This window comes from Mastacembelus armatus, chromosome 15 (assembly GCF_900324485.2).
Source record: "Mastacembelus armatus chromosome 15, fMasArm1.2, whole genome shotgun sequence".
Lineage (NCBI taxonomy): Eukaryota > Metazoa > Chordata > Actinopteri > Synbranchiformes > Mastacembelidae > Mastacembelus > Mastacembelus armatus.
Window position 1 is genome coordinate 17,791,001 of NC_046647.1, and position 15,888 is coordinate 17,806,888.

At 39.9% G+C, this 15,888-nt stretch overlaps 1 protein-coding gene across 2 annotated transcripts; it reads left to right on the forward strand.

Annotated features, from left to right (window-relative positions):
• Positions 1-1,339: 1,339 nt before the first annotated feature.
• Positions 1,340-15,843, forward strand: atl2 (atlastin GTPase 2). 2 transcript variants are annotated; one of them, XM_026309423.1, is made up of 16 exons: positions 1,340-1,428; positions 5,718-5,884; positions 6,671-6,880; positions 8,763-8,897; positions 8,975-9,079; positions 9,192-9,242; positions 9,340-9,396; positions 9,722-9,814; positions 10,070-10,208; positions 10,325-10,452; positions 10,933-10,989; positions 11,111-11,182; positions 11,478-11,909; positions 12,639-12,653; positions 13,210-13,554; positions 13,842-13,969. In XM_026309423.1, exons 1-15 carry the CDS (start codon positions 1,356-1,358, stop codon positions 13,345-13,347), a joined length of 1,872 nt encoding a protein of 623 aa, XP_026165208.1. In that variant the 5' UTR covers positions 1,340-1,355; the 3' UTR covers positions 13,348-13,554; positions 13,842-13,969. The 2 variants fall into 2 exon arrangements, with proteins under 2 accessions (XP_026165208.1, XP_026165207.1); XM_026309422.1 differs by lacking the exons at positions 12,639-12,653; positions 13,210-13,554 and having other exon boundaries at positions 13,842-15,843.
• The last annotated feature ends 45 nt before the right edge of the window (positions 15,844-15,888 follow it).

Here is a 15,888-nt window from a genome sequence, read left to right on the forward strand (position 1 = left end):
TGCTGCCTTATTATAAACCATACTGAAACTAGAGATACCAAGTTCCTACACTGTTGCATTTACCTCAGTTATTTAACTGGAAACACATAGGCATATCTTTGAAAAGCAGAAAAGATTTCCAAACCAACAAGTTTTATTGACACAAATGAACTATTAAAGCCCTGTTTTTAAACCACACTGGCCTCTCCAACCAAACAGAATTTCATATGGGATTACGAGGCCTTCCTATTTATGCATCTATGTCCGGAGATAGTCTTTCCACAATGTCAGTACATAATGCTGGACGTGGACAGCTGGGTAAATGCATGATATGAGAGTATCCACCGAGGTGAAGAGGTTTTATGGCATTTTGTTTAGCAATCATTATCATTGAAAGCAGTTAAAACACCATAAAGTTAGTAAGTGAAGAGAGGAGAGTAACATAGCTCTGGTGTCTCACAGATATCTGACTAAACACAGACCATAGATGTTATCAGTTAACCTCTGTCAAGGTGGAGATTACTGTGGCTGCTTGTGGCCACAGGAGAAAGGAAGGACAGCAGGAGTGAATGAATAAAATAAAAAACATATAGGTCCGTCATATGTAAAAGAAGACTAAAAGCCTGCAGCAGTGGGGACCTCCAAAACGTATTGCTGCACACACTGCTGCAATGAAAACTCACACTGAGTTTTCCTTATGATCAGCAGAGGAGATAAAACACAACCAAGAAACTTTTTATGTTAGATTTGCAATGAATACTCACATTGCTTAAATGCCAAGAGAGAAGTCCTTTCCCCCAACAGAGTAGCTGTGGGCATCTCTGAGTCACACTGAGGAAGTTGAACCCATTTCCTCCAAGATTTCTATCCTATACTAAGAGGATGGAGACGGACATTGGTGAAGACAAAAGAAACATGATCCAAAGACTCCTTGTATTAATAGCATTGAATGACTGTAATAAATGTATAGCTTTAAAAATAGCGCTATGTCTGTGAAGGCATATCAGATTGTCAGCCACCTTCCTTATAGTACTGATTATAAAAGAAGGACAAATTAAGACCTGAGCATTAAACAACCAACACATCAAATAAACCAAAGCACTTTTCCTTCATTTATTAATCTCGCACGTTTTCAAAAACGATATCGACTTCCTCCCTCCCCTGAGATTGTTACAATCTCAGATAAAATCTCAGATTTTTTTCATAATGTTAGCACACTAAAAATACTATGTGCTCTGGATTGTTTTGAAAGCCTGAAAATTAATGCCTTTATTGCGAAGATGCAGAGCAGGCTGCACGAGCCAGCAGGGGCAGCTGGAGGGCGTGACCAGAAAAAAGCGTCTTGACGTCAGCCACGTACGTTTCAGTAATCCAAGATGGCGGAGGTAAGCGGGCTGAGGAGCAGAAATCACTTCGAGTCCAACTGTAAAAGCCGCGTCGCTGACGAAGGTAAACCGGTGTTTATGTTTCCGAGTAGAAGCACGACAGAGAACGGATAAAAAGTACGAAGCTTAGGGGGCGTTAGCACTGGAAATATTGTTGTTTCTGTCGTGTTTGTCAGTGGCAAACACTCACTTCTCCGTTAGCCTGACGCTTGTTTTCAGTTTGAGCTGTCAAATTGTGGTTCGTCTAGAATAGGTCTCCTGTACACCGTGTTAACGCAGCCCAAACTGTATGAAGATTAGCCAGAGACAGATAGACCTCTAACTAGTCCGCCTGTGTGTTCTTTTTGCTTATGTTTTCACTCACTTTTCACTTGAAAAGCTATTGACCCGGGTACCAAATTCAACCCCGACACCTGTCGGATCATTTGTCTGGGCCGTCCCCTTTCACCTGGCCCACAGAGGACCAGCGCCTTCTCCCTGCTTTCTTGTCTCCTTCCCTTTCACCTGACCCACAGAGGACCAGCAGCTTCTCCCTGGTTCCTGTAGCTGCCCAGTCACCCAAACTAAACACATAATGTTAAGCTTTTCATCCCACTAATGACTCGGATATTTTTAAGTACCCTATTATTAGTGTGTTCAGTTTGCCCGCAGACTTATCAAGGTATTTGTGAAGGTCATTTGAGAGTATATGCATCTTAGAAGCATATTAGATATTAGGTCTGTCTTAAAGTAGTATGTGTCCATAGAGTATAAACATGAAACTGATTTTGTAAGGATTCAGCAGTCTGAGTGGGTCAGATTAAGGGGGTTTGTTCAGTAGCTGCAGCCCTGTCAAGTAACTGATTAGTTGAATTAATCTGCAAACAATTTGATGATAGAATAATCATTTTGATAAACTCTTCAGCAAAAATGTTTCTTGCACATCAAATTTGAAGGTTTAATGCTTTACTTTTTTTGTATTTCAAATCTGTGGGAAATTATCACAGGCATATTTTAAAACTAACTATCCTTCCACTGCGGCTCAACCGAGGAATACTGTGGAAACAAAAAGAGCATATTTTATACTTATAAGATTGTAGCTGTGGGATATATTGACTTGACTGACTTGGACTGATAAGGCCTCCTTTTAACTTGCAAATAAACTTTGAGAAATATTTTTGTACAAATTGAAGACTGTGGGTTCTGCCCTCTAACACTTTGAAACAACTGATAGACCTGAAAAACTGTCCAGTGGCGGATACATGAATGGAAGTAAACCATAACCCTTAATACATTGTTGACTGATGCTGAAACTGCCCCCTAACACACACACCAGTCACATGTGATGCTTTTTTATTGCCTTGCAGGAAGGGTCAGGAAGTAATGTGGGTAGGGTTATAAACATAACATCCTGCATTCCTTTGGCTTTAGCCTGTTATTGTTACCCATCTCTAAACCTTGTCAAGACTGTAAAGCAAGGGGTAGTCATTGTCCAAGGTTGATCACTGAAATACAGTCCCTTATCGTAATAACCCTTATGTCTACTTTCATATAGGCCTGTGGCAACAATATTCATGAACTGCAGCTGCTCTTAATCTGCACTTTGTCCTCGCAGATTCCCAATTGGTTTGCTTGCTGCAACTGAACATTTGCCCTCCTTGACTCATGTCCAAGGAGCCCGAGATAGGTTGTCTATTGGTGCTGGTATGGAGAGAAGTCAGTGCAGCCGCATCTTAATAGGCTACAGGATTCTCCACTTCTTTTCATAAACTTAGCCTTTGCAATCTTATTGTCTTGATATAGAATACACAAATGTTGCTTGCACCCCCCCCCCCCTCAAATTATTTGAAATGCATATACTGGATGTTGTAAAGTTAGAAACCCTGCTTGAGAAGCCCCGGGAATTAATTGATGATTCATGTTGCAACAGTAAAGAAGAGCTTTTCATTTTCCAGTGCCAGTGTTCTCTCTTTTAGTGAAATTGTGTGATGTTGTAACCAGCAGAACATCAGCAAATATTTCATATATTCATGTTTGCAGAGTATTTGTGACTAACCTTTGATGTATTTTCTTTATATGATGCAACTATACTCCCACAATTTCTTCATCCCTGCACTAAATCTCCATAAAAAGCAAGGGAAATTACCTCTTCAAAGAAAAATATTTAGATAGCTGCTGAAATTAAGTGGAACATGGTCTTATCAAAGCCTGCCTCAGATATAGTGCAGGAGTCCAGGGAAGGGATAGCTGATTTAGGACACAGTGCAGAGATGCATGCTAGCTCGTGTAGAGACACACTATTCTTGCCATGCATAGTTAAAGATAGACTCCCATCTGAACTGGACAGATGCAAGACTAACCTAAATGCAGTTGTGTGTTAATGTGCGAGGCTTCATGGTTAGTGCGTGCAATGTATTGTATAAATTCACCTCATTCTTTGGAAAGTTTGCATAAGTTTATAGGCAGGAAAACATGTAGCCCAGTTAACACCTGCTCAGTGCCTCCATAAGATAAGACGTAAGGTAGCTAATTTTAGTTTTGGCCTCATTTTCTGCAAGCTGAGGAGTAGGACAGAACACTGTCCACTTTATCATGAAGTGTGAGTGCAGTAGTGAATGCAAATATCAGCTAAACTTATCACTGGCCTTTATGGTTCCATATGTGTTTTATTGTGATTTATCTCTCACTCCCATTTTGCTGCAATACAGACTCCTGGCAGTCCCAGCAGAATAGTGTCTTTGTGTGGGCCTCCTCTCTGGCTGCAGTCTGTGCCACTTCATCCTGCTGAGTGCTACTCTGCACTTGATGGGAACCCGCACTCCCTCGGACTGAGGAAATGCGCAGGGCTAATTTGTGTGCTGAGCAGATTACTGTAACTGCCCCGTGCTCTTCAGACACAAGCACAGTGTTGCTGCTGCTCTTTGAGAATTTGCTGCACCTCCAGGTTGATAATTTAAATGTTCCCTTCATAGTTATCTTCTTGAGCAATAATATCCACATCAGTTCAGATGTTGTGTTCTGTCCAACTACCAAGTCAAGTCCTATGTTTTAACCAAATATCAAAATAGTTCTCTTGTGTTTGTGTGAATTTGACTTATCAGTTAATTAAAAAATTGTTGTTTATGTTTAACCAGTTTGAGAACAGAGGACCTTTAGTGTTTTCCTTGGGGGAAAAAAAAAAAAAAGACTTAAATGATTAGTTTTCACAAATACTTGAGTAACTTTCCATCGATCTTATTTAATGAATCCTTGGCTTAAACCAGCAGTTTGACAGTGCCCAGCACAGTGCTGATTTTACTGGTAACTTGTCAGATGTGACAGAAAAGACTGGTATTTGGCTCTTTGGGTTTCTATTTTAGATCATTTGAAATATAATTGCTGTGACCACTGCTAAAAGGAGCATATATCACTGCAAATACTTTACCTTCACTCTTTTTCTTCAAATGGGTGATGTTGGCCGCATATTTAGATTTTCTGTCAACATTAGTGACTTATGGTGCAGGTCCTGTGCTTGTCAAGGTTGGCAGCTATTTGTAATGGGCCAGTCCTGTTGGTTTGCTCAGACCTAATTTGAATGTGGTGTGAAACTGTGGCGCTACCATTCAGTGTAGTTGAATGCATAATTACTTCAGTATTTGGATGAGCAATGCTTAATACTTGTTGTCCTACTTGTTCTATGGAATCGGTCAGGTGTATGGCCCAGTGACTGCAGGTCAGGATATGTCATCTTAATTCAGCACCTTTAGCTGAAAAGGTGAAAGGTTGAACCAGAATGCGAAGAACTAGGTTAAACTGTGATAATCAAAATGTGAATTATGAAGAGCTGTAACGGTCAGTCACCTCATTATTTAACAGAAAATTAATCTGCCATTATTTTAATAAATAAGCATGTCATCTTCACACAATTTTTTGGTTATGTTGTTGTTTTAGATTGAAGGGGAAAATTTTAACAGAAACATCAAAATGACCAAAAGGAATGTGAAAACAATGTCCTCCTAACTTAATTTTCTCATGTTCTTTTTGCTCACCCTTTGTGATTTTCAGCACAAGGCTATTTTTGAACATGACCTAGATGAGTAGACCAGAGTAGAAGACGATATTTAGCCCAAAACAGAATGCATGAAAGATTCCTGGCTATAATTTGACCCACATAAACCATTTTACTTTCTCTTTAAATAATAATCTTTTATGTAAACAGACCTCCGACACTGAAAACTATTGTATAGAAGATTTTTTTTGTCTTACTACATAACCCTGCCTCTACATTCTTCTCCTACTTCTCACTTTACACACATTGTCTCCACAGTAACATGCAGCATGATGGTATTCAACCAGTGTAATCTAATCTTACTTTCTTTGTCCTGTTATCTAAAGGCTTGAGTGGTGTGGAGGATGTCCCCAATTTTCAGCATAAGCAGAGGCCTCCTTTAGCCAGGCCTGAAAACCTGGATGATGAATTGCTTCACAAGACCATGGCTTCAAACTCAGGCAAAAACGCCAGCCTCACACTCTCATCAGAGGAAGAGGTTCAGGAAGAAGAGGTACTGTATTGTTTCTTGATGTTTTCTTGGATATTGACAAGCGTGTATATAATATATATGTAAGATTTCATGTAGCTCCTCTGTAGTCCCTGGTTAGTGTGTTTTTTTTTTTTTTAGGTGTAGCATATGCATTTGTGAGTATATGATCTACAGTTTGAGGAAATAAAGTTGCAATATCCAAATAAATGTTCTGTATTTCCCATTAATGACAGCCAAGTCTGTAACTAATATAACTAACCATCATTGTACACATAACTGGATACTTGTTTTCAGTTAACTAATTAGTGTTGAAAATATGAGTAAAAATTCTCAGAGCCTGGTGATGTCAGTGAGTCAGTTTCTTGTAAGATTGAGGTAAAGCAGCAAATCTTCATGTTGGAAAAGCTAAAACTATCATTTTTTTGGCATTTTTGCTTGAAAAATGATTCAGGTCTAACATAATTCCTGAAAGATTGAAAATGAGGAGAAAGAAGAACTGTGTGTGAAGAACTGCTGAGGGGAAATGTTTCCTCTATGCTGTAAATTTGCCAAAGCAGTAAATCAACATGTAACTTTGTGGTGTTAAAAGCTTGAAGACTGCTCACTGCAGAGGAGTTTTAAAGACATTTATATTCTCATGGGAAAATGCCATTCTGTGATCCTTTTTTTTTTTCCTCCCTGTTGCTTTGCTGGCAGATCTCAGCTCTGTAATTTTCAGTTCTCTACTCTGTGAAACTTGCCTCATTAGCACACTGAGCCTTTCTCAGTGCCAGCGAAAGCCCTGATCAATTGCAAACTTATGTCTAGGCTGTGACAGAAGAGGCAGCCAGGCCCATCCAGATCGTCCTGGCCCATGAGGATGAGCACAGTTTTGAGCTTGACGCCACAGCACTGGAGAAGATCCTGCTGCAGGATCACGTGAAGGACCTGAATGTGGTGGTTGTGTCAGTGGCCGGGGCCTTCCGCAAGGGCAAGTCCTTCCTGCTGGACTTTATGTTGCGCTATATGCACAATCAGGTGAGAATAATGTGATTTTCATACTGTTTATGGACAGTTTATTCACATAAAAAATAAGTTAACATGTATTGTCAAGCATTACTCATATGATACTACTTATTGATTGATTAGAATCTTAATAACCAGGACAAAATATCTAATCAGCATTTAATATTAGAATTGTTATTTTTCTATACACTGGGTTAGGAGCACCTAATAAAATCTTTAAAGGTCATAATATCAGTGACACTGTTAGGAAAGTGTAAATTTCATTAACTGGTTCTTATTGGGATCATAATTAAACGTTGTTTTTCACTGGGTTACATTAAATTGTTTCCAATGTTTTGTCCTCCCTAGTTACACACATGAGGGGCAGATATTAGAAACACCTCTCAGTATATTGCAGTCGTGTACACCACCACTGCAAAGTATGATTTCCATGCTAATTGTGATTATACGTTCAACTAAACCTTATAGGCTTTATCTTATATGCTTTGATATTGAGCTGTTGTACTTGTGCAGGGTCATTATGAGATCAATAAAATAAACTGTTACACTGATTCTGAAAGGCCCCTGTTGAAGGTGTGTTTACATGACAAGTAAACATACACAGTCTCATCCTTCCTGTGGGGTTTAATATTGTGTAACATTTGCAGTCAGTTGAGATTGTGAAAACAGGTGGGCTGGAACAACAAGTATAACAGATGAGATTACAGCCAGTATTGGCATGTGTGGCAGAGTGCGACAAGCAAAGACAAGTGCTTCCTGTTTAGTCTCCTATTGAGATACTGACTCATATCATGTGAGTGCGACATGGGGCAGGGTGTGAGTGAGAGTACAACAGGGCTCAGCCTCCTGGATAGGTGAGGCTTGGACTGTGATTTATTTTTTTAGTTTCATATTGAGAGGTCTGGACTTGGGAGTGCTGAGTTAGAATACATTAACATTATAATAACTTAGGTTGTTTACATACCCACACGCTCTTGTGCAGGCTCATTTGACAACTAGTCCTTCAGAGCTCCAACAGCAGCTGGACACAGAGGCAGTGAGATATCACCTTACACTCACTTGAACACACACACGCACTTTCTTACATACACTTCACTGCACACAACAGGAAAGACAAAGGAATGTTATGACCATTTTTTCACAGATGTTGGCCAACATGAGCATGTACTGATGATATTGGTTCAACATGTGGTTCTTCACATTGAGTTATATACAACAGTTATAGTGTTTTCTGAAACATTCCCAACAGTGTGAGAGTGTCTGAATTGGAGGGCATTATTGGACTGCCGGGATTTGACTAAATTAAATGACAAAGAATTATCTTGCTCTACTATTACATCATGGATAGGCATGCAGCAGATGCAATGTCACATAGTCACCAGGAATCAGTGTTCATGCACACTTTGCCTTGCAAATCAGTTATTTGCTTTTGAGGCTTTCCTATTTGTGGTCAGGGGAGGTCTTTACTTGTCAAACAGAAATACAAACAAAGTCACAGTGCTTTGCTTTATTTGAGGTTTTTATGGTGACATGATCAGCAGTATATTGATTTTACAGGTTGCAGTGTGATCTGTTACATGTATTAGAATAAACTAAGCACCATTAAAAACATGAGGTTGATGTTATGGCTTGTGTTCAGTGTAATGCTACATTATTCTGCTATGGATTCACTTGGCAAACATGAAAGAAATACTGTATAGTCTTTTACCTAGGTTCCAATCTAATCCAAATGCTAGTGGACTTTAGTCCATTGACCTTTTCTGCCCTCCTCTCTTTCCACCACCTCTCCACGATTTGTCTCTCCTGCCCCTCACACTTCATCTGTCCTCTTGATCCATGAGGATCTTTCTGTTTTTCCTCTCATCTTACCCCCTCGTCTCCTCTTTCTCTGCAGAAGAGCAAGTCATGGATGGGAGGTGATGACGAGCCACTGAAAGGCTTCACTTGGAGAGGAGGCTGTGAGAGGGAGACTACAGGAATTCAGATCTGGAGTGAAGTGTTTGTGGTTGACAAGCCAGATGGCAGTAAGGTAGAGAGTTAAACAGTACATATGCACTTCCTGAGAAAATATTATATTACATTGTATTACATTATTTGTCCCAACAGGTCGCTGTACTTCTCGTTGACACTCAGGGAGCTTTCGACAGCCAGTCCACCATAAAGGACTGTGCTACTGTGTTTGCCCTCAGCACAATGACCAGCTCTGTTCAGGTGACATTTAAAACATGCTGTGTCTTGGTAGAAACTTGTCCCTCTAACAGTTTCCACAGTTACGTTTTTGTTTGGTCAGTCTGTCAGCATTTTGTCTCATGTTTGTTTTCAGGTGTACAATCTCTCCCAGAACATACAGGAGGATGACCTCCAGCATCTGCAGGTTGGTGTCATTCTTCTCCTCACAGGAAAAAGCCACAATAAGTCTGTTACAGTAGCTTCAGTTTTTAGATGATGATTTGTTTTTCTTTCACATGCAGCTCTTCACAGAATATGGGCGGCTGGCAATGGAAGAGATCTACCTGAAACCTTTCCAGGTACTGGCTGGTTCTGTTGATCATGTCAATATGCATGTAGTGGGGACATGTATATGACATTGAAATAGTCTTAATGAATGTCATATTTTACTGAACAAAATGTAGCTGTTCATTATCTGGCTGCACAGCAAGTGATTCATTTTAATTAAATTATTACATCATTATCATAGTAATAGTGGGAAGTAGAGCAAAAAAAAAAAGTCTTGTTTTGTTTCCTTTAATCTAAAAAATGGTATCTTGTCATATCACCACTATCTCAGCTGTAATTTTCTTTTTCATATCCAACTAAATGTGTTTCATTGTCACAGCTGGTTGTGTGTTCCAGACCCTGATGTTCCTGATTCGTGATTGGTGTTATCCTTATGAACACAACTATGGCCTGGAAGGAGGCAATACCTTCCTGGAGAAAAGACTACAGGTGAATCATTTTTAAAATCAATTGAAAATGCATGTCTGTTTTTTGAGCATGCAGGGTGCTGGAGAGAGGAAACATTTTTCAGTGTATTTCTCCACATTACTGAAGATGCAGCATATCACACACTCACTGTTGCTGTGAGACACAGCCTCTCTCTTTTTGAGAAGCACAAACCTACTTCATGTTATTGATGCTCAGGTATGTGCAAAGTTGCTTAGTGCAACATGTGTGTGAAGATGTTGATGTCTGTTGGCACAGGTGAAGCAGAACCAACATGAAGAGCTGCAGAATGTGAGGAAGCACATCCATTCTTGCTTCTCCAACATTGGCTGCTTCCTGCTGCCACATCCTGGCCTCAAGGTGGCTACAAACCCGTACTTTGACGGCAGGCTGAGAGGTGAGAAACCATAAACATTCACATTAACTTTTTTTTTTTTTTTAAAAAAGCGATAGGTAAACCATGCTGATATGTCATGCTCCAGATGACAATCAGAGTATGTTTGTGTGTTTCAGACATCGATGGTGATTTTAAGAGGGAGTTGGTCAAGCTTGTGCCTCTCCTTCTGGCCCCAGAAAAACTTGTAGAGAAGGAGATCGGTGGAAACAAAGTCACCTGCAGGGATCTCCTGGAGTACTTCAAGGTCCTGCAGGATTATATCATCTAGCAGGTTTAACAGTGATAGATCATGGGTCAATAAAATATGAAGCCTCAAGTTATTTACTATTTATTAGGAAATAAGATCAAATTCAATTAATCTATAAATTTGCTGCCTCATTTTCCAATACAAAAATAGTAATTTCCCTGATAGTTACATAAACAGTGGTATCCTGCAGTGATACATACCACCAGTACAAACCAATAACACTGATTAACCAGCAGCATTCAGTCTTTGCTGGCTGATTATGGTATGTAAGGCCTGGTGTTAAATGTGCCACTTAGTTTGCCATATGGATGCAAGCAGGAGTTGTAAAAGTGTACAAAATAATATTTGCAGTGAAATGTTTTAAAAAAACAGAACATACCAGTCTTGTGACTTCAGCATTTCCTGTTTGCTTCCAGAATATTCATATTGTACAGCAAACAGTAGTGTGATAATCTGTATTATTTTACATTCCTGCAGGCATACATAAAGATCTACCAAGGTGAAGAACTTCCCCACCCAAAGTCCATGCTCCAGGTTAGTTACTGTCTCCAGACAGACGGATCTTAAATATGGGTCACACTTTTTAGGTTTGAATTCTCATGCACTCTGGTCATCATAGCTATCTTGATTCTCATTACCTTTTCCTGTTTGTCAGGCAACAGCAGAAGCAAACAACTTGACTGCTGTTGCAGGAGCCAAAGACTTGTACAGCAAAAACATGGAGCAGGTGTGGACATATTTTTTATTTCACAGTTGTCATAAAACACAACCAGTTTTGGTTCCCAGGTCATCATGTCTCATTTAGAGTGTATTGTCTAATTTTAGTGTTTAAAGTTAGCACTAACAGAATAGTTCAAATCACCTTTTTTTTTTACTAAAAAGTCAGTTTAACCCATATCTGTCTATCTAGCTGAAGTTAACATGCTGCTGGAAAGCCTGAACCCATCTGTATTTTCTCTTTAGCTTTTATTTCTTTGGTCACACGCTCTTCCTATGACACATATACTGTTCTTCCTTCTCAGGTCTGTGGCGGGGACAAGCCATACATTGCTCCAGCTGACCTGGAGCGCTGTCATGAGGAGTTTCGTGAGCATTCGGTGCGGTACTTCCGGTCTGTGAAGAAAATGGGTGGCGAAGAGTTCTGCCAGCGCTACCAGAACCAGCTGGAGTCCGAGCTGGATGAGGCCTACATCAGCTTCTCCAAACACAACGATGGCAAAAACATCTTCTACGCAGCACGCACACCTGCCACGCTCTTTGCAGTCATGTTTGCCACCTACATTGTATCTGGGGTGACAGGCTTCATAGGTCTGAGCACCCTAGCAGTGCTGGCTAACCTGGTCATGGGCGTGGCGCTGCTGTCACTCTGCGCCTGGGCGTACGTGAAATATTCTGGAGAGTTTCGGGAGGTGGGAACGATGATAGACATGGTGGCTGAGACACTCTGGGAACAGGTGGGTAATATGTGAGGGAAGAGAATGTGTTGGCTTATATTGATCTACAGGATGAGAACAGAATGTGTAGGTTCTTTTTAAAGATTTGGCTTATATAATATTCCTTATACTACTGTGAAATATTATAGAGCTTATACATTAGTGTATGTTCTGTCAACATGTGATTTTCTATTGTATGTTTTGCTTTTCTTCAGTTTTGTGCTTTACATTGTACAGAGAACCTGAACTCGTGGAAAAGCTTAGAATTACTATTATTAGAAAGGTTAGATTTTAGTTAACTTAGGAGTTACATTGAAGTTGAAACTAAAGGTGAGGTTCAATTCAGTATTTAACCATTCTTTTGAACCCATTAGTTTGTTTGTTTCTTCTGTTTTCTATATTTGTTTGATTTTACCTGAAGTTGCCTTTTATTTCAATTTATTTTTAAAAAGCCTGAGAAATGATCCTTCAGTTTTTTTTTCCATTCTATCCAATGCATTATGTTTGATTCTTTCCATCTCTAAAACATTTTTTATTTACCTTTTAGTTCTTCTGCACTGAGACTCTGTAAGCACCTCCTTTTGCATTTCCCTCCCTTGCTCTTCATTCCTCTACCAGTTGCTGACCACAAATATGAAGTTAGCATTTGTTTCTCATGTTTGGGATTCAGCACAACCAGAGTCCTCATCTCTCCTGACTTGTCTCTCCTTCCTTTGCTTTGTTTCTCTTCCTCACTTCCCTGCTTTACAGAAGATGATCAGAAAGGTGAGAGGTGTTGGCTCCTGTTTTTCTGATCTGCCTGCCTTTCTCTTTACATTCTCCTGCCCCTCCTGCCCCCAATCTCCCTCTTTTGTTTGGCTTTCTCAGTCTGTGCCTACATTAAGCTGTCTCAAATTTGTGTGAGAGAAAATAACATTTCCAGGTTGTTTTTGAACAATGTGAAAATGGCAAAAATGTTATATTGCTTATCTTAATCTGGTTAAGAAAATAGGATCACAGCCAAAATCTAGAAAGAAGTTAGACAATCAGCTGATCAAATCATTATAACTCAAACTCAACATAAGTGTGAGTTAATTAAAACAGCTTTTTTGCATCACAGGCTATTTCAGTATTTAAATGTGTAATTACAGAAAAGGTTTGACAAAAAGCTATCTTTAATTGCTTAATGTAGACATAGTCTTCCCTCTTTCCCTTTTTAACTGTTGTCCTTTTTCCTTCCTTTAAACCTCTAGATCTGTTTTCATTTTTTCCTCCTCCTCCTGCTCTAGTGTATCTGTCTTGCTCCTTGTTTAACTCTCATTCCTCCCTACTGTCCTCTCAGGTGTTTTCCAAACTTTTGGAGCCTGTCAGGAGCCGCCTGGCGTGGCCCATCTCTCTCCTCCCTTCCTTCCCATCAGGAGAGACCCTGGGACTGAGAGCTCTGTCTCCTCTCAACAACAACTACAAGAAGACTAACTAGCTGCTGGTCAACTAGCAGATTTACAGACTGTACAACTTACTTCTCATATGAAACTTCTGCAGTTTGCTTGCTTCTTTATTATTAATTTTCAGTCCAATGGTGCTGGATTCCTATACTTTAACCCCTGGGTGTGGACACAGACACCCTCTGAACACTAGTAGGCCAGGCTCATCTCAGGACCTCAAGGATATGAAGCCTGCCAAAATGGTTTTTATCCAATTTATTCTGATCATGTGGAATGGCTTTTCCTTTCTCAAGTCTTTTCAGTTGAAATGTTTTTTTTCCAGTGTTGTTATAAGTCTTATGTTGGCGAATGCATTTCTTTGGTCAGCACATTGGAGACTACATTCTGTTTCTGTTCCTTTTTATTTTACCATATGTTTTCTTCCCTAGCCTTTCAGTTGTCTTCCCTTTTATATATAGATGAGTTACATTGCTTTGTTCTCACACTTAATCCTTGTTTGATCACATTTGTCCTCTCTCCTCTCCTGCAGGTTTTGAAGCCGCTGAGCGAACATTATATGGAGGACAACGTGAGACAGACGGTGGTTAACTCTATCAAAGCCAGCTTGACAGAACAGGGCTCACAACACACCAAGCTAAAGACTCACTGATGCTCTTCCTTCTCATCTCTCCATGTTTCTCTCTCTCCCCCCACCCCACCCACTCACTAAATGTGTTCAACCCTACAACAGTGGAACTAGTTCAACACCAAAGCTGACAACCCTGACCCCCTTTTCCTCATCATCACATCACTGTCCTGTCTTGCTTGGCTGTTGTGGACCTGTAAGGCCTCTGTCTGCTCTGCTCTTCATCGCCCCCCAGTGCCCCAGAGCTGAAGTTGCACATTTATGAGAAGATGGAGCAGAGAAGCCAATACTGTCACCTCTTGCCAAAACAGGACCTGAAGGGGACAGTCATCTACACCTGTGTGCCATGCTGTGATAGATGAATGTTCTAATGCATACTGTAAGCTGACATATATTTGCTGGTAGTGGACTTCATTCGTTTCAGGATTGAGCTGCAATTCAGGGAAAAATGACACTGCTGTGGGCAGCTGTTAACGGATGCAAACAAACACTTTCTGTGCATTGAATTGGTTTGTCTTACAGATGGACAATTCATAGCTCAATTTACTTTCTCTTGTCAGTTTAACATTTCCTATAAGCACAAGTGACTAATCAACTCAAAACTAATAAAGGAGATGATTCTTCATTTTTTGTTATGTCAGTAATATCAGGAAGCCAAGTGAAAGTAAATTGACTGTTCTGGTCATGGGTAACGGTTGGTATCAATTTCTGGGCTCAGGCTGCTTCTAGACAAAACCTCTGTTCGTCTTTCTTTCTAACCCTTTAAAATTTTGAGATTGTAATATTGAGAAGAACTAGAAAGACTTGAGCCTCTCAGTTGATTTTTTTTTTTTTTTTTTTTTTTTTTTTTTTTTTAAGAACTTGTGCATTTTATCTGGCCTTTAGTGTCTCGTAGCAGCCTGCCAGTGTTTGGATCTCTGCATGGTGTTAAGAGCTATGCTGTTGTAGCATTATGCTAGCTAAGAGCTTTTAGTGCCCTGTTATATTCTGGTGACCAAGGAGCTTTTCAACCATTTTCTATCCCCTTGCCTTTCATTAATTCTGCCTGTTTCCCCTCACATTTTTAGGACCTGCATACTATAGGTTTTGCTTTTGGGGATAGAACCTTTTTAGCTCAAACTTGTATTACCCATTTAAAAGGAATAGTTCAACATTTTGTAAAATATGCTTATTCATGTCCTTCCTGATGGCTGGATGAGAATATCGGCACAGTTCGCGTATCTGAATGAAGCTGTTTCTTAGCATGCAGACTGGAGGCAGGGGGAAACAGCGAGCCTGGCTACATCCAGAAGTAAACAAGCCTATCAGCATATTTTAAGCTCACTAAGTAACACATTTGGTCTTGATTGTTACATTACATCACTATGTATAGAAAAGTCACTTTCTTCTACATTATGCTACATTATGCTGGTAGACTGACTTTTAGATTTTGTCCAGAGCCAAGCAAGCTGTTCTCCCTGTTTCCAGTCATTTTGCTAAACTAAACTAAGCTAACTAGCTGTTGGCTGTAGTTTGATCTGACAGAAAAGAGTATAAGCCATTTAAAGTGTCAAAATAGTCTGTCCATATTTACTGTAATCACTGGATTCTTACCTTCCAATCAAGCGGCGAGTGACTTCTACGGTCAAGGCTGTCAGCCATTCTTCCATCAGAGCTGGGTCTCCCGAAAGCAGCTTGCTGAAATGATTAGCAGCAAAATTTAATTGAACTAGAGAAACCTGTTCCTTTATTATTATTTTTTAGTTCAACACACTAACAGCTGCACCACATCCATCTGAGCTCTTTGGCGTGGATTCCCCCCACACTATTTTTCACCTCAAGCGCCAGTCTTTTACTCTATGTTCACATATTACAAACCGGGCCTGTATTAAATATTTAAATAAACTTTGTATACATTTTATAGTAACTTGTTTGACAATGGCTGTTTTTTCCATCTTTTGATCAATTTAAT